This window comes from Rhamphochromis sp. 'chilingali' (assembly GCF_963969265.1).
Source record: "Rhamphochromis sp. 'chilingali' genome assembly, chromosome: 7".
In the NCBI taxonomy this organism is placed as follows: domain Eukaryota; kingdom Metazoa; phylum Chordata; class Actinopteri; order Cichliformes; family Cichlidae; genus Rhamphochromis; species Rhamphochromis sp. 'chilingali'.
In genome coordinates, this window is record NC_137934.1 from 16,698,541 (window position 1) to 16,720,814 (window position 22,274).

Consider the following 22,274-nt stretch of genomic DNA (forward strand, 5'->3'; position numbering starts at 1 on the left):
GCTGCTGAAAACCCATCAAGAAAAGGGAACTCTGATATCACAGCTGCGGCCTATATCCTGTTTTTTAAACAATATGTTCAACATTAAAACTTTGAATACAACACGGCCGCATTCTCTGTTGAACTTACCACATTACTCTTTCTCCTGAAAAGCTGGACGTCTTTTATTTATCGATTTCATTCATTGAGATAAGGTTACATTAACTCAGCTTTTCAAATTAAATGTAGCTTGCAAAACGAAATGAAATATATGATTGTCAGACTGCAACGCTATACGATCAGACTTTTTGCCCCCTGTTAGCCATTAGAAAAACTGCAGAGTATGGCAAAGTTTTCACAAGTCCATCTTTTATATACAGCGCATGATTAATCCAAAGATTGTGTATTAAAGATAAATGTAGGCACTGTGACCTCTCAGAGCCCTGTTGTAAAGCATGAAGGTGCTTTGAAACCAGATGTGAGGAATCCCAAAAGGTTGATTCTGTTCATCTGGACCTAACGTTTTCATCCAGATGAACAGAATCAACCTTTTGGGATTTACTTACCTGGATGATTGAGCATGCATCAAGACATATGTGAGGAATATGTGACACTAAGAGACGTTGCATCCTCATAGGCAAGTGATTTGTAAATCATAGTAAAACATACTATGCTTTAGTCTACCTTTTTAATCTAAATAAGTCCGTAGTTATTCAATTAAACATTATGGTGTATTCAGTGAGGCCCAAAACTAGCATTTGCGACCATAAACTAATCGGGGAAACAGTTTCCTGAGATCATAAATTAAAGCCAAGGTATTGGTGCAACCATAAGAGTCTCCCCCTGCTGGCCATTAGAAAGAGTGCACTTTTAAAGCGCTTCCAACACTTTTTTGTAGACAGTATATTTTTGATCTAATGTAAAGAATAAAAAAAAATTAATGTATTTTTTGGTTTTTATATGTTATCAAATTCCTTTTCATCTTGAAAAATTCAAATGATTTTCTATTTAAAAAAAAAAAAAAAAGCCAAATAAAACGTGAACACTATTTTTCATTAAGAGCGTAAACAACAGCGCATAAAGTGCAAAACAGCTGATAACAGCACCAGGTGACGGAGATGGATGGAGATAGTCTAATCCTCTCCCAGCCACTCCCAACCTCTCTCTCTCTCTCTCTCCCCCTGTGTTGCTGCAGCTCCTGTAGGCTCTTCAGTCTCCAGTAAACAGCAGTCATGGCGACAGTGGTCCAACCGCTCACACTGGATCGAGGTAAGGCGCTCGGAGCTTTGCAGTCTGTGCATGTCACCGGAGAGATTATTTCCCCCCCAAAACTTGAGCGAGGATTTGGTTAGATTCTGATGTTTTTTGGTGTGTGTGTCCAGCTCGGATTTCCTACACATCGTCTGCGCGAGTCGCTATTTCAAGGCAATATGAGCTCTGGCTTTTCGAAATAAAAGCCCGTCGGTTCCGTCCGTGTATTTTTCCAGACCGGAGCGCTCAGTTCTTTCGTCAAACTACCGAGGGGGTTTCTGCGAGCACGAACATCTTGAAATTAATACCCTTAAACCACTTACAAGGCGTCCCGTTTAATTTCATCTGTATTATGTAACCCCTTTGGCAACATTGTCCCGTTAAAGCTCGCTTTTTGATCTTCATCTGGCGGAGACAATAACGCTCAAATCCTAAAGCGCCTTGACACGAAAAATCTACTTTGTTAGACGGGAGATAACTTCTCAGGCTATCTGAACTGGACAGGTGCAAGACTGGCTGATTGGTTCCCTCATCAGGGTGTAGATGTTGTGTTTTGTACTTGTTGGAAGCGGTGTGCAAACAAACCGCAGTTGAGGGTTAATGTCCTGTGATGTTGCCTATAGCCTGTTTTGTTTTCATCTCAGTTAGCGTTCAGAGCTGTTAGTAATTACAGACTTTGTAACTTAGACACACATTAGTCCCCTGATCTCATTCATAAGATACAATAATAATGCATGCAGGCTGAAAAAATGTTCAGTTTCCCACCTAAAGATGCTGTACAGATATTTAAAATACACTAAGGTCTCTCGTAATATCATAGTAATTCCTCTGGGAGATTTGAGGAAGTACAAAATGTCCTGTACACTTGAGAAGATGCCCTTTACAACTCAACACTTTCATCTTAAAGGAGTCTATTTTTGAGGTCACTTTGAAAAATCCTCCCAGTCGCACATTCAGACCAAATGCAGATCCGCTGGTGAAATGTAATATTGCGCAAGCCTTGCATAGGGAATGGATACCGTCAAATATAGAGAAAGCAGACACCTTAACGCTTTACTCTGTGCCAAGTAAAGCCAGCGTCAGCTCTCCTCCCAAACCACATGAGGGAAGTATATAAATACTCTTTATTAATTATTCTGCAGGGATTAATCTGACTGATGTCACTTGTTATTGGTGATTTAAGTAATTAACCACATTAACATCTACTGCTAAAGTATACTATTTTTTCCCCTTCCGTATGTTCAATTTGTTCTTCAGTGAAATTTAATGTCTGAGGGCAGTGAAGCTTTACAGGTGCACAATCTGCTGGGAAGCTGCAGAAGTGCTGTACACGCAGAGTTAATGAAATGAGCCACAGATTGAATCCAGCAATGAGATAAACAATGCAACCTAAGCTTTTCCCACCCATGTCTCATAGTAGACTATAGATTTATTTTTAAAAAAGGAGGCTCTGCTAAGCTGATAAATAGATTTTTAAACAGCAAGGCAAGGAGCAATGTCCTGCAACTTGATAAATTGTCAGCATTCAGCCATGTCTGATCTTAGTCATTTGCTTGGGCAGTGACTCAGCTGTGACCTTCGTGTGTACACACGGGGCCTGATCCATACCCACAATCTGGAAAATGCAGCTGTAATGGCACAAACAGTAGTAATGATAGTTTCACGCAGGAGCTGTCAGAGCCAGGCAACATTATAGGCTTCCTGTCCTCGGATCCTGCCACTTTGGTGAAAACACTATAATTGCTAATGAAAAGGTGCACTCCTCTCGTTTTTGGGTGGAGGCTTTTGCTGCCGGGTTGCTGAGTTTGTCAAATGCACGCAGGGAGAAAAGGAACAGAGATGTTCATTTCGAGAGCTCCCACTTGGCTTGCAGGGTCACAGCAGGATGAAAAGATATTACATCATTGGCCTTCCTGTTATTGTCAAAGGAAATGACTGTGATAAGCAAGCACCGTAGAGAACAATGGATTTGAACTTCGCTGTATAATTTTTAAAAAAGCCTTTTATTCTCAGTAGATCTGGCATTTATGTAAGTGCAAACTGACACACACCGGAGATGAAAACCTTTCTGTATGAAACAGTGAGAGCAGAGGGCACTGTGACTGAAACTTCCAGAGATAAATTTAAACATCTATTAGGTACGGCTATGTTTCAGGACCCAAATGCAGGACCCAGAGACAATGGAATGAACTAAGTAAGGCAGCTTTATTGCTGTAGCTTGAAAGCTCAAAGAAAAAACAAGGATACAAAAAACCAGAAACTCCCACAAGGTTAAAACTAGAACCAACAGAACAGGAAACAAGGACCGCAAAGATAGCATGAGTGGACGATGCAACAACGAGCAGAGTAAGACTGAGGACTAAAATACACATAGGATAACGAGAGGATGGGCAACAGGTGGCAACATAGCTGGACCTAATGCAGACTAACGGGACAGGGGAAACGAAACTGAGTGCACTATACACTAGAGACGAGACTGTCAAAATAAAACAGGAAGTATGATAAACATGGAGATGAAGACTAATCACACAGGCTTGACTCGGGGACTGGGGAGAAACAGACGTGGGGAGATGACTGACTGAGGAGACAGAAAGGGAACATCAGACACAGAGACAAGAGAAAAACAAACATGAAAACGAGACTAAACACACGAGAAGACTAGACAATGCGGAAAAAACTCGAAAACCACACAGAACCAAAGCATACTTTATACATGACATAAATATAACTATGAACCTAAGAATCACATAGAATATTCAAAAAATAAACTGCATATTGTTCAGAAACTTAGTACCAGTACCATGACAATGCCGGCAAGCTGCATGTTTCCAGTGAAATGCTTACTCGCTGATGGCAGGATAATGCTGGCCACGTTCTCCATTTCAGTTTTGTGTGTTAATCTGTGTTACTTGTTAACTGGTTGTGTTTTTTTGTGTCATATTCATTATTTTATAATGGTCTGCCTGGTCCAGAATTCAGCTCAAAAAACATTGAACTAATAAAGCTCATTTGCTGAATTGTAGTCCTTCCTTTTAATTGCATTAAAGTCCTTCACTTTATAAAAAATGTCTGGAATGCCAGCAGGGTTGACCACTCTGTGTCTAAAACACTGCTTGTGTAGACATCTGTGAGATTACGGCCTCAGTAAACACTTTCCTGATGAGTTTCTGGACTCGGTTACTAATTTCAGGATGTATTGATTAAAACATGAAGTCAGTTTTGTACGATATTGTCATTATTACAGTCAGAGAGGGGGATTGTCTATACTCATTAGCTAATGACTTGTAATTTTAAGTTGCTATCCAGTGAGTATAAAGTGTTCTTAGTTTCACAGTAAGATCCTCTAATCACTGGTTACCTCTTGTTTTAAAACACAAAGATGGTGACGGTGACAAAGGATCCATCACCAATCCATGATGTAATGGCATCTACCGCTAACTTTCATTTAGAGTCTTTAATTGAGCAAAAAGTTGATGGAGATTTTCATCAGTTTAACCAGTGAATGATGTGCAGTAGACGCCTGGCATTATGTAGTTGGTGTTAACAATTGTAGAACAAGGAACGTGGTGTGGAAGTCTCCCCTCAAAAGCCCCCACTGTTTGCAGTTTTCTGAGCTAACAAGTTAACCCCGAACCTGTGGTTGGAAGATTAGATGTTTGTTCCTAGCTCTTCTGCACCACATGCTATGGGATGAAGACACTGATCGGTTCTTTATCCCCACCAGTCTGTTCATTTAGAAGCTGCAAAGCAATCTTTATTCGTCCCTCACTTTGCTGCCATTGTTCATTTCAACCCCAAACGAGTTGGTGATTACGCCTGGGCTTCACGCGCATTTCCACAAACCCAATTGTTGGATATTGCACTGACCATAGCTAGAAGGAAGATTTTAACTCTTTACACTCACTCTAATATCCATGCTGTATCTGTTTTAGTTAGTACAAATTCTCCATTCCCCCGAATACAAAAACATAGATGTAAAATTGTTGAATTTAGCTGCTTGTTACAGAGGTTTAGGGTGGCCGTGGATTAGAAGGTAGATTTAGAGAAGGTCATTTACCGATCAGAAGGTTAGTGGTTCGATCCATGGGTGCTCCTGCCAAAGTATCCTTGGGCAACAATCTGAACTCTGAGTCGTTCCCATTGTGAAAGTTAGATGAGACTAGATTACAAAAGTTAGATAAGATAAGTTAGATGGAAAGTGCTTAGACAGAGAAAAAAGTGTTTGTGTGAATGGGTAATGACACATGTTACACAAAGCATTCTGATTGGTCAAGCAGAGTAGAAAAAGTGCTATTTAGGAACTAGTCCATTTGCCATTTACAGGTTGAAACTGTGTTAGGGGTGAATGCATTGGTTTATCATTGTTAGAAGATTGCGGTTATGTTCCTTATACCTACAGCTGTACAGCATGTACAAGAAAGTGGTTTCTCAGCAGTGCATTTCTTCCTGCGAGGTCGTGATCAGTTCAAATGTCAACAGTAGAAGGAACCCGTTATGAATCATTTTGTTTTTCCTCACTGTGTTGCAGGGACCTTTGGAATAGAACATTTTTTTATACAGTTTATGTCTTCTTGTCTTAGCACAGTGAAATGAATAACTGCAAGATCTGAGAGATCGTTGTGAGTTCATCCATTTGCGGCTAGAACATATTTCCATCACATCCACTCATGCACATGGCTGTGTTTAAGGGATTAAGGAGGTGCTGACAAGCTGACGTCACTTATAGCTGTCTATATTTTAAATGGCCTCCTGTTAATGCAGAAATAAAGGTTCTCTCAGTAATTGTCTTGGAGGGACATTGCCCAGTAATTACCCAGGATGAAGACGACAATAAGAGTGTGATGTTTTCTGGCTCTGTTTTCGCCACAGGCTCCTGCAGGAGCCATTACCCTTCTAGGAGTGATTTATTTCTTGTGGAATCGCTGCAGTTGGACAAATTAAAGCTTATTCTCTTGGCATGAGGAGAGAACTTGGTTGTCCCATTTTTTTGTATTCAGACTGTGATTTCTTTTGTTTTTATCACTGCCTTTAGCAGCAGAGTTGCCAAGGGCACCCAGGTCAAAGTGGCAGCGGCAGATGGCAAGGGCTTTTCAGGACAACTTACTCCCAGATGCATGACATCTGGATAGCATTTCTCAGGGTACAAAGGTGCGATTCCCGTCAGAGAAAGGTCATTAGAGACTTTTTCTGCCTGTCACCCTCCGAGATGGAAAGCAGCATTTCATTTAGAGTTAGTATTTGAAAAGAGGATCGCAGGTTTAAATCTCAGCGTTGCAGTTTAATAAACGCAGACAGACGCGGACGTGTTTATTTACATTGTTGCAGTTTTGTCAAACTGACACTTTTAATACTGAAAATGGATTAGGCTAAATTTTGTAAACTGCTATAAATGACTAATTATGTCAGGAAATGGGAACAGAGCCCAGTGCAAAAACATCCCCTCAACAGTGTTGTGGAGCGTTGAAGCCTTTATTACGTGTTACTGTGGCTTTGTTCAGCTCTGTGCCTTTTCTCTAATCAACAAATGATGAGGATGACCTTTTTTAGTCACAGCCTGATGTTTTCAGGGTATAATGCCACACAGACAGTGGCAGCTATATAATCATTTTATACCGCAATATTTGTTTTAGATACTTTTTTACATTGTAAAATTTAAAATGAGAAATATTGAACTACTGTTCTAGGAAAGGGATTACATCATGTGTTCTGTTCAATATATAAGTTGCTGGTTTGTCTAGAAGCTGCATTCATCTCCAATCAATACTCCAGATACTTGCTGATTGGTGACAGCATATTGATAAAATATTTCAAGAACTTCAGTCATCCAAAATAACTAGAGCTAGCAGAATTTGCCAAAAGGTAAGACACAGTATTTGTCAGAGAATTAAATCATTCAAATGCTCCAAAAGATGCTAACAACATAGACATGGTTAAGAGGTCCAATGTACACCTCTAGAAATAGCAATGTAAACAAGCAAGCTAGTAGTTAGCTTGCTAACTATTAGCTAGCTAATAGTTAGCTAGCTAATAGCTAGCTATTAGTTAGCTATTAGCTAGCTAATAGTTAGCTCTAGTCATTTTCTAATATTAGGCTGTTAGTTTATATAACCTCAATTCCCAAAAGTTGGGGCTTTATGGATTATAAATAAATACAGAATATCATAGAGTGAAAAATTAGAATAGAATAGAATAGAATAGAATAGAATAGAATTCAACTTTATTGTCATTGCACATGCACAGGTACAGGGCAACGAAATGCAGTTTGCATCCATCCAGAAGTGCTTTAGTGATATAGATATATTACAATATATATTAGCAATAATATAGATATGTGAGTATATTACAGAAATGGGTCTATTATGGTATGTTATAATGTACACGGTATGAAGTATGTTGTGAATATTCTATAACTATAAGTATGTACAGGCTGTAGTGAGTACAAGCTATGTACAGGATATGAACAGGATATAAATATGAAAAACTATACAGAATATGAAATAAATAACTTTACAGAATCTGGGATATACAGCTATACAGAAATGGGAACTATGCAAGTTGTAAACAGTTGTAGGATTAAAGATTATCGAATGTACAGAATGATTATTTACACAGAGCTATACAGTAGTGCAGTTAAGATAAGTGAGGGTGTAGATAGTTTCTACAGAGGCTATATAAAGTGCTAGTGGTTGTGAGTGGTGGTTCAGTCCATGTTATTATTGTGTTTGAGGGTACAGTTGTCCATTGTGGGTGTGTGTATGTTCAGTCCATGAGTTTAACGTGGGTCAGATGTCAGGAGGCAGAGTTCAGGAGTCTGACAGCTGTGGGGAAGAAGCTGTTCCGGTACCTGGTGGTCTTAGTCCGGAGGCTCCTGTGGCGCCTCCCAGAGGGCAGGAGGGTGAAGAGTCCATGTGATGGGTGACTGGGGTCTTTGATGATTTTCCCAGCCCTTTTCAGACACCGCTTCCTGTAGATGTCTTTTATGGCAGGAAGTGGCATAAAAGACATCTACCTGCGTTAAACTGCGCTGGGCAGTTTTCACGACCCTCTGCAACGCCTTCCGGTCCGAGGCAGAGCAGTTCCCGTACCAGACTGTTATACAGTTGGTCAGGATGCTCTCGATGGTGCAGCGATAGAAGTTCACCAGGATGTCTGAGGACAGGTGGTTCTTCCTCAGAGTCCTCAAGAAGAAGAGGCGCTGGTGAGCCTTCTTGACCAGCTTGGAGCAGTTGGTCGTCCAGGTGAGATCCTCGGAGATGTGGACTCCCAGGAACTTGAAGCTGCTCACACGCTCCACAGCCGTCCCCTTAATGTGGATGGGTGGATGTGGGTCAGCATTCCTCCTGTAGTCCACGATGAGCTCCTTGGTCTTCTCGGTGTTAAGCAGCAGGTTGTTTCTGTCGCACCACTCAGCCAGACGATCCACCTCCTCCCTGTAGGCGGCCTCATCGTTGTCACTGATGAGGCCAATCACCGTGGTGTCATCTGCAAACTTAATGATGGTGTTGGAACCATCAGCAGGTCTGCAGTCGTGGGTGAAGAGGGAGTAGAGGAAAGGGCTCATCACACAGCCTTGTGGTACACCGGTGTTCATTGTGATGGTAGATGAGCAGCGGTTATCCAGCCGGACATGTTGGGGGCGGTTGGTCAGGAAGTCCAGTAACCATTTGCAGATGAGGGAACTGATACCCAGGTCTGTCAGTTTCCTGATGAGTTGTGAGGGGTGGATTGTATTGAATGCTGAACTGAAGTCTATAAACAGCATTCTGGTGTAGGTGTTGTTGTTGTCCAGGTGTGAGAGGACAGAGTGCATTGCGATGGAGACTGCATCCTCTGTGCTCCTGTTCCGGCGGTATGCGAATTGGTGGGGGTCCAGGGTGGGGGGGAGACAGGATTTGAAGTGTGCTAGGACCAGTCGCTCTAAGCACTTAGTGATGATGGGGGTGAGTGCTACTGGGCGGTAATCATTGAGGCAAGATGGGTTGGAGTTTTTGGGTATGGGGACGATGGAGGTGGATTTGAAGCAGGCCGGTACCACAGCGTGGGCCGAGGACAGATTGAATATGTCTGTGAGCACTCCTGCAAGCTCCCCAGAACACGCTCTGAGAACACGCCCGGGGATGCCATCAGGGCCTGCAGCCTTGTGGACATTGATCCTGCTCAGCACCGCTCCTACATCGGTGGGGGAGAGAGTCATAGGTTGGTGGTCTGGCGTCATGTCTGCTTTGGTTGTGGTTGTGGGGTTCCCTCGCTCAAAACGAGCATAAAAGTTGTTGAGCTCGTTGAGGAAGGAGACATCAGAGGATGCGGGGGAGGGTTTGGTGGTCCTGTAGTCTGTGATGGTCTGGAGTCCTTGCCACATGCGTCGGGGGTTGGAGTTGGAGAAGTGTTCTTCTACCTTCTTTTTGTAATGGTGTTTGGCTTTTTTGATGCCCTTCTTTAGATTAGCCCTGGCTGTACTGTAGGCGTGTGCATCTCCTGACCTAAAGGCAGTGTTGCGGGCCTTCAGGAGGAGACGAACATCCCGGTTCATCCAAGGCTTCTGGTTGGGGTACATGGTGATCCGTTTCTGGGTGGTGACACTGTCTGTGGTTTTGGAGATGTAATCCAGTACAGATGAGAAAAATTACTGGAAAAATTAGCAATAGAAACCAAAACTGTTCTTTGTACCAGGCGCCTCTAAATGTGTTTATTTATGTTTAAAGTTGGGCATTGTAATAGGGAGTCTGTGGAGATTGACTCACTTATAGAGTTAGCCTAAAGTGGAAGTTAGAGGAACTGCAGTTTTGGTACTTATAATTTTTTTTTCTCTTGTTTTCATCTTTGGAGTTCGGCACTTATAACACAATCTATCAACAAATCCTCAGCTGGGATCTCTTACAATGCTATAATCAGTTTCTTCCACTGATTATGTCCCTGTTCAGCAGTTTTCCTTATTCTCCTTCTCTATTTAATTTTAATTAGTTAGAAAGTCAAGAAAGATGAAGCTGAAAGAAAAAGTAATAGTGAAAGTCGATGAATTTACATGCCTGGGGTTAAATTCTCAAAGCAATGGATGGTTCACAAGAGCGGTGAAGAACAAAGTGGAGGCAGGGTGGAGTGGGTGGAGACGAGTGTCAGGGGTAATTTGTGGTAGAAGGATAGCACAAAGATTGAAAGGGAAGGTTTACAAGATGGTAGTGAGACCTGCGATGATGTGTGATTTAAAGATGGTGGCACTATCATAAAGACAGGAGGCGGAGCTGGAGGTGGCAGAGTTAAAGACGTTAAGATTATTATTGGGGGTGATGGGACGGGCAGGATTAAAAATGCATCAGAGGGACAGCTCAGGTTGAGCAGATTGGAGGGAAAGTAAGAGAGGCAAGGCTAAGATGGTGTGGACATGTAAAGAGGAGGGATAGTGGATATACTGGAAAACAGATGTTGAAGATGGAGCTGCCGGGCAGGAGGAAAAGAGAAAGACCACACAGGAGAAGAAGATGCTCAGGTGGAAGTAGATCATCTGCTGTGGTGACCCCTAAAGGGAGCAGCCTGAATAAGAAGAAAGAAAATCAAGAAAGAACAGCTAGATATGGCCAAGACTTTGTATTTGCCTTTGTAAAAAAATTAGTCATTTTCAAGTAGAACTGCTTGGCCAGGCTCAATTATATTCAACTTGATGTAACTTGAGGTAACAAGTTCAGCTACAATCAAGTTATCCATTTTTTTAAACAAATAAAAGCTTCCTTGGTACTTTTATATTATTAAAAATGTTTTTCTTTCAAATATGATTAAAAGCAGACCAAAAGTGAACATCATCACCAGTGACCCAGAGCGATAGGAAATTTCAATGTAAAGTTCAGATCTCAATTATCTCCCAGTCTCTTTGTGAATACAGCTGGCACACTTTGCTCAAAGTTTTCCGGTCACGTTCATGTAGGATCTCGCACTGAGATGTGAAAAGGAATACTACGTGAATCTCTCTGGATAGTGAAAAAGCCTTTGCCTGGGTATTTGAAGTCTGTTTGAAGCGCTAGACTCCCTTGAACTGATGATATCAGAGCATAAAAGCACAGGAAAGACTCGGTAATAAAATCTGTCTTGTGCAGTTGAAAATAATCCACATTTTAGTGGCTTTAATGCTGCAATTAATGTTGTTTTGGTGGGTTTTTTAGAGACCTTCATAAATGTTACTGCACAGAGTGAAAAAATTAGTTCTGAGAAAATTTAGTCTACTTATACTCCTGACAGCTACATAGCTAAAGAAAACTTGGGCTGGATGACTTTGGAGCCTTTGTTCAGTCAGTAACTCCTACAGCAATCAAGGTGGGGGCGAAAGTGTAAGAGAACAAATAATCCTGCCAGCCAAGAATCAAACTTGGGACTCGCTGCTCGGGGCATTTGAAGCCTACCCACTCAGCTATCAGGTCACCCAGAACTCGGCTCGTTTAATTAGTAAGTATCACTAATGAGAATGCCCTCATCCTTCGTATAGCAGAGGGAAATTAACTGCTGACGGGATCTCTCCTGGTGTCATCACTCTTTATAATATGGCAGCAGTACATTACACTGTAACTGCATCTTGATGCTCATTTACTCCGACCAATGTCACTACTCCTCATAGAGATGCTCTGTAATTACAACCCATGGTTTTCCTTTACACTTCGGGACACCTTCTTGTTTTATTTTTCTGGCAGATAATTAGAGAGAAAGATACTTTTTCTTGTGTCATTATTCATAAGAAAAAATATCCTCATTTAGATACAGCAACATCAACACCCTTTCTTCTTACTTTGGAGAAGAATCTGTCAGAGTACACAGTGAGAATGACTTAATTGCATACCATCTGTTTGCCTCAGAGATATGCAAAATTTGACAGTCTTGCACGTCTCAACGAAGTAGAATTTTCATTGAAATGAGTGTAAAAATTTTTTTTTTACAGATGTTGAACACATCTGGGCACATTGAACCCCCCCCCCCAGCATAAATTTGTGGGGTTTTTTGGTTTGTTTCTTTTTTTAACTTTGGAGTAAAAGTCAGTAAAATCCAGAGTTGAATGGTGGTGAATTGCATTTTTAGGGAAAACACTCATTTGGGCCACGATCCCCGTGAAGTGTAGCGTTAGCAGATGTCTTTAAATGAACGAGAAGGAATGCAGAAATCAAAGGCAAGGGCTCACTGTGCTGATTTAATGTACAGGTAGAAAAGGCAAAGCATGTGGACACAAAGGCGAGAAAAGAGGCATGACGAGGCCGACAGGCAGAAACTAGAAGGCTGAGAGTTGTTGAGCGTGAAGGAAAGGATTGGTTGTCTCCACCAAATGGTTTAGAAGTGGACCAGGAACATGTATGTGCATGTGGGGGGTCAGGCTGATGATGAGAGATGAGTAATAGTTATTAGTTGTTATGTTTTTTTGTTTATTCCATTTTAGTTAATGCAATAGGGAGACATCCTTCGGTCCCCTATGAATCCCAGTTCCTCCCCTTTGTCCAAAGACACTCCTGTTAGGTTAACTGGTGTCTTTAAAATGGCTATAGGTATGAATGGTTGTCTGTCTTTCTGTATTAGTCCTACAACAGACTGATAACCTGTCCAGCGTGTACCTCTCACCCTATGACAGCCGGGATAGGCTCCAGCCTCAGCGCAACCCTGAAATGGATAAACAGAAAAAAAATGAACCAGATGCTAAAGCGGTGATTTTCTGGTCATTGTTTATTTTATTTTTCTGCTATGACTTTTAGTTATTAGACAAAAAACAATTCACAAAGTTCCCACATAAAAAGTCATCGACTCACAGTTTCTATAACCATGTGTGCCAGTGCGTTTTGACTGACAAAGACTAAAGCTTGAGACATTTCATTTACTTTAGTCAGCCTTCTAAGCATAACAGATTGTTTTTTCTTAAGCTTAGTTCTGACTTGATCGATCCACTCATCCTATACCTTTGGCTCTTCAGCTGGGTAAAATACACTTATAGGTTCTAGTCATCTGTTTGCAAACAGGCTTATTGCCTATCTTGACAGCTCTATGGAGACTTTATAGTTGCAAGATTGACTGTGTATGCCTGACGTGTGCACACACACCAGCACCCCCAACTTCAAAGCCCTTCCCTCAGATGTTAGTAAAACACGTTAAATCTGGTAGTTTTCATGTGTGTTGTTATTGTATAACCGTGGTGGTTAGTCAAGGATGGAATTGCATTTCCTATACTACCTCCAGCTGAAGTTTATTCATAGACCTTGCATGTAACAGGAATGCCATGTGGGCGTTGAGCGTATACTTGGTGTTATCTTGAACTATGCTTCATTTGTTTTGTCAGCCTTTTTTGCTCAGTTGCAAGTAAAACATTTGATAATTATGGTCTTTTGCCACTGTTATGTCACTGTTATAATAGAGGTCACTAAGCTGATTTGCCCCCCTCTGTTGCACTATTAGGTAATGTAATATGTCATTTCACTGCACATCTGATTTGGGAGTGATTTCCTGGTGATGTGACGTAACTATGATCCCCTGCGGTCATCTCAGCTGCTTTGTCATGGAAAAAAAAAAATCACCCTTCAGTGCCTCCTCTCTGTGGGTTTCCTCTGATCCGTCACACAGCTCATCTAACGGGGCCCACTTTCACATTTAGCACACACAGAACAGTGCACAGTGAAGCGTGACCGTGGGACATTTGTGCTTAAATATGTGTGGTTCATTTGAATCACAGTGGCTGAACTAAAGAAATAAACAAAGCGGGCAATGCGATCTGCAGGACATAATCCATCACACTGGTCCCACTAATTCACAGCACATATCACTGGAAGCATCAAAGAGGAAACGTGCCTGTGCAGTGCGAGCAGACATTTCGTTATCTCTGGTTTGAGGCGTGTGGCTATCATTTACGTTACATTCAGATTTGTATGTCCACCTGCAATTATATCATCTTGTAATGGCAGAAGATGAAGGGCATGGCAAACATGGACTCACAGTATTTCAGTTTTTACTCTCTAGAGCTTACATTGCACAATTTAATTGCATTTAAACTGTGGCAGCTTCTCTGTTTGATGCAGAGCTTCTGAAATTTAAAATACCACCCCCGATTCGAGCTGGAAAGATTATATCAAGAAATGGGAAGGCATCACTTGTGATCAACGAGATGAAAGCACTGGCAGAAATGTCTGCAACATCAATCTTTGAAGTCAAGTTCCGAATGCCTAGTGAAAGTATTTGATGCGGATAAGGAAAATGGTGCTAATGAGCATGTGGAAGTCAATAATGGCAGAGGGGGGGATATCTGGATGGCCCTTGACCTGCATGTAATTAGAAAGAAATGCTCGTAAACCTCTGAGACCGTTGCCCTTGCTGCTTGGAAGTGTACCAAGTCATTATGAGCTATTCAGAATCAGTGTTTTGTTTTTTTTTATATTCAGGCGTACGAGTAACCTTTAGTATTCACCTTGATAAAATATATATATGTGTTAGTGCTGCATGCTTAAGAATGTATTGGCACTTTAAAAAGTGTTATATGGGTATAAACAAACTGCTTTTATACCTGTCGTTAAAGTTTTAAGGCAAAGTTTGCCGTATTTTAAGTAGTAATTCCCACTCCTGTTTTTCAAGGGAGACCTGACCATTGCAAGTTTAGCTGTAGGGAATTAAATTTTGAAAAAAGTTTCAGTGTTTGCAAAACACAAAAAAAGAATGTTTTATTCACCCCAGTGGTTTTTTTGGCAGGGTGGTTGGGCGTATTCGATAACAGGAGAGGTTAAATTGACCATGTGACGTACAAAACGATAAATCTCTCTCAGTAACACAGACTCATGCCAGCCCTGAGAGAGGACAGAAGAATTAAGAACAAAGTTTAATTAAGCGGGCGCAGGCTGGCGTCCAACCAAATCGTCGGCCAAGTACAAAAGGTCACAAACAAGCCGAAGTGTCCAAAAAAGGGCGAGAAGGGGTCCAAAAATAAACAGGGCAGGGCAGAAAACAGGCGTAAAGACCAGAATATCAATTAGAGATCGGACAGGTGACAGATTAAAGGAAAATAAACACCATCAGGTGTCTTGTTTCACCATGTGAGCACTCGGAATAACTTTGTATTGATATGCAGTGACCTTTTCGTGTAAGAGGACAGGAGGAACCTAAGCATGCCAGCACAATGTCCCTGAATGCATAACACCTCACAGCAGGAGTCAAGAATTCAGATTTTAGATAACATCCCGTTTTAAAGACCCGCAACTTCCACATCAGAGTGTTGTTTGTAACTTGGTTCCTCTTTTTTTTTTCCAACTGACTTTTATTTTTGGTTTTGAGTGACAGCCCTGTGTAACTAATGCCATAACCCGAAGTGTCACACACTGCTGCCAAAGGAAACCTTGTGCTTAACCGACACGTGCAAGAAACTTTGACAACGCTTCATTATTCCAGCAATAAGACACGTCCAACTGTTTTTAGTCCTTTTTTTTTTTTTTTTTTTTTTTTTAAAATAAAATCAGAAATATGGTGTTTGGAAACTGTGGGATCCCAACTAAAGCCCAGAGAGCTGCTAGGCTTCTAATACTGTAGCATAAACCCTCCATAAGTGTGTCGACTCAGCATGGACAACACTGAATAAGCGAAGCATTGAAGAAAGCACGAGATCCTCACTGCAGTGTATTTATTTTGCTCAACTGCTAACATGTGTCTCGTTAAATCTGTGTTTAACGCTTCTTAATTAGAGACGCTTCCGCTGTTGTTGTCATTTTATTTCTTATTATTTTCAGTTACATTTTTGTGCCGAATGAGAGAAAGAAGCTGCAGGCATAGGGGCAGTAACAGTAGGGGCTTGGTGTACAGTCCCTCTGGGGATGAGAAGCAGGTGTGAAGGTAAGTGCAGAGCTGAGGTGATTGGAACAGGCGGGAACATGCTGAAGGCTAACGGTGCTTGGACTGGGAGTGATAGAATCTTTAATGTTCGACAGACAAAACACACCAGGAAAAATAGCAAAAATGCAGCTGCTGTCTTTAAATGAAACTCTTGGTTATTAGATTAATGGCTAATTAGCACTTCCCTGAAAATTCACACCACTGTTTGCTCTAAATAAGCCCGTATTAAATGACTGGACTGTCGCTTGCATGCCTTGTTCTCGTGATGGGAACTGACCCCTGCAATTTCAAGAAAATCAATAAAATTCTCAGTGCTTTATTACAGAGTGCTTGAAATAGAAACAGGCAGAGGGGGTAGCCCTGACAGCCAATTGGCTATAGCTCATACCACATGGGCGGAAGTGCTTTGAGGAATGAGTCCCCGATTTGATTTACAGCCAGCTGGATTCTTACCATGTCTCTCCCCTGTTCTCTTTCCCCATATTTCCTGTCCGTCTAATAACAGCACAATGCCCCCAAATGACCTTTTAAAGAAATAGAAACTGTACATTTCACATTACCTTATATAGTATTCGCAGGGGTCAGAGCTCAGTACTGCTTCTTTTCTTACCTCCCGCTGGCTTGCATGCAGCAAAAGCCTTTCAGTCTGTCATCTGCTTTGCTGAATTGCTCAATATTCCCAGAATTCAATACCAGTGTGTGTGTGTGTGTGTGTGTGTGTGTGTGTGTGCTGGTATTACTCATATAGTGGGGACATAAGGAGAATCTGTTAAGTACAAGTTAAACTTGTAGGGATCTGAGTCTCCTTTGGAAGCAAAAACCAAGCCCCCTTTATATGAATCATGAAATTTTAGGTTGAAGACGGAAACTGTTTTCACATGTGAGCTCAGGAAAATGTCAGGACATTTAGGTCAGGGATGTTAAACTCATTTTACATCATAGGCCACATACAGCCCACTTTAATCTTAAGTGGGCCGGACCAGTGAAACTCCCCTTTCTGTCAGTATAAAGGAGTTTAATTATACATTTAATCCTTGAGATATCTTAATATTAGAAAAAGGGGTGCAATTTCGAATGTATGTCTCAGTTTTTTTCAATATGGTAGAGAAATGCTGCTGCGGTAAATGTCAGAAATTTGTCACCAGGACTCTGAAATTGTAAGAAATAAACGTGTCAAATTACAAAAACGTGAATCCATGTGTACAGTGGATGGATACACAGTGTATTCTGTGTATCCGTTGTAAATAATAGAAATTATAAAGGGAGAAAAAAAACTTTTCCTTGGTTTTTTATGTATTACCCAGTTACTTTGGTGTAGCGCAGGGGTGCCCAATCCCGGTCCTCGAGAGCTACTATCCTGCAGCTTTTAGATGCATCCCTACTCCAACACAGCTGAATCAAATGGTTTGATCTCTTCAGCATGCCATCATGTTTGGCAAAGGCCTGATAACAAGCCATTCATTTGATTCAGGTGTGTGGGAACAAGGATGCATCTAAAAGCTGCAGGACGGTAGCTCTCGAGGACCGGGATTGGGCACCCCTGGTGTAGTGTGTGGGAGGTCTTTGTCAGTAAAGATAAAGCTGTAAAACATTACACCTTCCAATGATGTTCAATGGGCTGGAGTCTTCATCAGGACGTGTCTGGCCCCCCGGGCCTTATCTTTGACACCTCAGGTTTAGGTTGTGATACTGTCAGACTTTTTCTTTGTCACATGTTGATACTCTGTGTGGTTTTAGACAGGGGATCTGACTAGAGCTTGCAGGAAGCAGAAAGCAGGATGATTGGGAAGCCAACAAAATGAAGATGGTTCAGTGTGCAAAGCATCATGCATTTGTCTTCTGGCATTCAACTCAATATTAAGCTTAGGGCAATAGTGCATGTGTGTAAATGGCTATGGTTTTTTTTTTTTAAGTGGTTTTTTATACCAAAGAAACCTGCATGGAGCTATAATACATAGTTGAGCCTTAAAATGAAGGGGACACAGCCTATTAAGTATAGAATAGTCTAAGTATATATTATTTACTTTACTACATATCACTGCTCAGTGGGTTATTTATGGTTCATTTATACTTAGAATTTCTGACTTTTTGCATTTTGCTAAATTATAATAGAGCACTTCACTCTCAGACTGCTCACAGACGGCTTACTTGTGATTCCTAGAGTTTTTCCTTCCTACTGTTGCCAAGCGCTCGCTTGCTGTCTCATTGTTGGGGTTTCTCTCTACACTGTATATTGTATGGCCTTTACCTCACAAAATAAAGGGTCTCGAGGTAACTGTTTTTGTGATTTAGAGCCGTATAAATAAAACTGAATTGAATTGGATTTTCTCAGTCTCTCATATCATTGTGGAGGAATTTTGGTCCCACTCTTCTTTACAGCATTGCTTCAGTTCATTGACATTCACAGGTCTATGCACAGCTCGATTAAGGGCCTGTCACGTCATTTCATTCAGGCTGAAGTCTGGACTTTGACTGGGCTGTTGCTGCACCTTGATTCTTTTCTTTTTCAGACATTCTGTTGTAGATTTGCTGCTGTGCTTGGGATCATTGTCCTGTTGCATGACCCAGTTAAAACTTTGCCTGTCAGGCAGATGGCTTCACATTTGACTGTAGAACACTTTGGTGTATAGAGGAGTTTGTGGTCGACTCAATGACTGCAAGGTGGCAACATCCTGTGGCTGCAAAACAAGCCCAAACAATCAGTCCTCCAGCACAGCGCTTGACAGTGGATATGAGGTGGCTGTGCCACAGTGCATTATGGGCAAACATCTGTCCAAAGGACATTGTTCTAGACGTGCTGTGCATTGTTCAGATGCAACTGTGTAAACCTAACCTGTCCTGCCATGTTCCTTTTAGAGAGAATAGACTTTCTCCCAGCAACCGTTCTACTGTCATGAACTTTAACATTTAACTTGCTGACTGAGGCCTGTAGAGTCTGCAGTATAGCCTTCGGGATTTTATTTTATTTTATTTTGCAGCCTCTCTAAGCATTACATGGTCTGACCTTGGGGTGATTTTGCTTGGTTCACCATTCCTGGAAAGATTGTGGCATTGGGTTATCACACACCTGAGTGCTCTTGACCAGCAAACTGCCAAAACCTCTGCTTTTATAGAGGTGCTCACACTTGCTGATACTGAATTATTCAAACGCATTTAGTTAGCAGCAGCTGGTTGCTGCTTAACTTTTTAATTGCTATGGAAGCAGTAAAGGCGTACTTATGTTTTCTATTTACATTACTTACCCTTTTTTTTTCTCTCTGTTCGTCTCTGTTACTTGTATCCATGTTTGTGAATCACTGATCTAAATTCTTGATTAATCAACAAAAATCAGCACAATTTGTTGTGTTTGATTGCATTACAGACTTCTGTGTCCCTGTTTTCCCAGTTTTCTCTCTGAACAAGCATATGTGGATACAGCAAAAAACCTAGAGAGTATATTTATGCGTCTGTGTGCTCGATCCCTGGTGGTCAGCATAGATGGAAGTGTGGCCCTGCCATATAACGTCATTAAATATGCAGCGTTTGCTTGTTGATATATCATGACCCTAAACTTGCAACTCAGCTAAACGTCTGTTGCCGCTGGTACGTTGTTTTAAATGAATAACATCAGTCGTTGATATATAATTGTAACCCACTGATAAATCAAGCGGCAGAAACATGTTGCGAGGCTCAAATCTTTTACACAGAAACACTTTTGAGCAGTGTGATATTGACGAAAACAAAGCTAATCACACTTGCTGACAAGAAATAATGTGACCCAGTTTTGAAGTTTATTCTGTAACGGGGCATATTTCAGCTCAATCTATGCTCATCTATTCAGATAAGGCTTTGGCAACTTTCTGATGTGTCCTCGAGAACAGATAAAAAAGACGCCACTCAGTCGCAGATTAAAAGAGACTAATCTCAGAGGCCGCTGGATCATTTATAGCCCTTGAGGCCTTACCAACACTGAGAGACCTACTAAACACAGTGTACACAACATCTACTCCAAGTCTGTCTAGCTGAGGAGAGGGATCCCGCTTCCTTTGTCTTCCTGAGTTTTCCTGCAGTTTAATTTTCTGTTTTTTGCATTTTAGGGATTTTTTTTTTTCTTGTCTGAATTTCCTGTCTAATGTTGGAGGATGCTGTTTGCGTCACATTTGTGATATTGAGCAATACGGTTGCATTTTAATTCGGCTCTACGTGATAAATAATTAAATGCGTCTGAAAAAAATATTTGATAGTATTTACAAAACAAACTTTTGTGGTGTTCAGAAGCTAAATGTAATAAAACATGTATTCATTACGTGCTATACTGAAATTATGAATACTTTTTATTGTTTTATCCTTCTGAAGTTTTAACATATTTTGGGGAGTTAAGAGTACTACTAGTTTAAAGATGTGACCTGATTGGCTTAAAGAATGAATTAAATAATCAGTAATTAGTAGACAATGAATATAATCGTTACTTAAATGCCTTATTATGGGGTACTTGCAAAAAATAGCCCGTGTCCCCTTTGGGTTGAAACTAGAGCAGAGGGGGAACTTGAATTGTATGAACTGAAATGTTATTGCCGTCACCCCCTCTTGTGTGGTCACAGGTCTTAGGCATGAATAAAACATGATATTGACACAACAATCTAAGTCCAGTGATTGAGTACCAAATCACCCTTTCTACCTTTGTGAGTCTATTTGGCCTGCCAGTTTCAGAGGGTAAAAAATTAATCATCCAGGCTGTGGAACTTGTTCAGCAGAAGCTAATTAAGAGAAAAGAGCTCAGAAGACCCCAGAGTCACGGCCTCTACCTTAAGGCTTACGGTTTAGTGTAAACGCTTTGTAATGCCTACTCTTTCCAGGAAGTGTTACCTTTGAACAAATGAGTCCTTGACTTGTCACCCCGCTCCTTTATTCTCATGCTCAGAGATAAGCCAATGCAAACGATCCATGGATGGGATTGCTGTTCTATCGTCCTTGCAACTGCTGGTCTTGACTGAGTCTATTTCCATTATCCTGCCCATTGATTTGCTCTAGCGCCTTTGTCACAGCAGTGCTGTTAATGTAATTGAACGGGGCTTCTTTTTTTCCTCTTCCTCTGTCCCCTTGGCATGAGTACCCACACACATATACATATTTACTCACACCCATTCTCTCTCTCTCGCTTCCCAGATGTTGCCAGGGCTATTGAGCTGCTGGAGAAGCTGCAGGAGTCAGGCGATGTTCCCGGTCACAAGCTCCAATCTCTGAAGAAAGTCCTTCAGAGTGAGTTCTGCACAGCCATCAGAGAGGTGAGTCACTGCTGCTCTGTGAACACCAACAAGAATTTAGATTGTTTTTCTTGTGTGGGGCTCCTTTGTCATGACCTTTCCCATCTGTCTTCTGTACTGGACCTTTAGTAGAATTTGTGCATAATATGTTTTTGTAATTTAAAACAAAACAATACAAAAAGATAAAATGTGGGAACAATAAGCTGAACTCAGGTGTGACTTTTGCAATGGCTTTATCCATCTAACTCCATTTCTTATTCCACAGGGCTAATGACCCATAAGAGCTTGAAGCACCAAAGACAAGCATTATGTAGCTTTTCTTGAAAGGGCACATGGGCATTGTTAGGAATACCAGCAGTGCAGAGACCCATACGAATAATCTCAACATCTAAACCACAATGAGACAGGAATGTAATTCACTTTTAGATATACATAAAGGGGATAAATAAATATATTAAAAATAGGTTGTCTGGTTATACCCCACCATCCATCATGTGTCTGTGGATGTTGGTTTCTTGGATAACGTTTTAAAAAGAGCTACCTTTAAAAAAAAAATATTCTCAATACTATTACAAAGACTGACATTCAGCCTAATAATTCAACAATTCATGTTTACGTACTGAGTAATTTTTCTATGGGTTAGGGGTATAAAGGATGTCGAATTCCTGGTTTAATTTGGCTCAAAATGAAAGCTTAGAGGACGTCTTCAGTAAAACTGTCATTTTTTTTCAAGAATGCAAAAACTTGCATACAACACCATCTATTTCTCTTTTTCAAAATTTGCGTTAAACGCAGGCACACTTGCCAGTTTATTTAATATCAATCAGTATCAAACATCTGGTATATATTTGCTGACATTTTCTGCTGTGTAACAGACAGTCAGACAGGACCACTATTGGTATTTATTGATGATTGATGATAATGAAAGTTTAAATGAAAATTTAAAAAGTAAAGAAGAGACACCATTCATATGTTTCTA

At 41.0% G+C, this 22,274-nt stretch overlaps 1 protein-coding gene across 2 annotated transcripts in view; it reads left to right on the plus strand.

Annotated features, from left to right (window-relative positions):
- The first annotated feature begins 1,166 nt into the window (after window positions 1–1,166).
- The window catches only part of lin7a (lin-7 homolog A (C. elegans)), a 51,624-nt gene continuing 30,516 nt past the window's right edge, over window positions 1,167–22,274 (plus strand). For both annotated transcript variants that reach the window (XM_080886682.1, XM_080886681.1), the window contains exons 1-2: window positions 1,167–1,247; window positions 21,198–21,316. In XM_080886682.1, coding sequence (XP_080742808.1) covers window positions 1,211–1,247; window positions 21,198–21,316 — 156 coding nt within the window. In that variant the 5' untranslated portion in view covers window positions 1,167–1,210. The remainder of the gene's footprint in view (window positions 1,248–21,197; window positions 21,317–22,274) is intronic.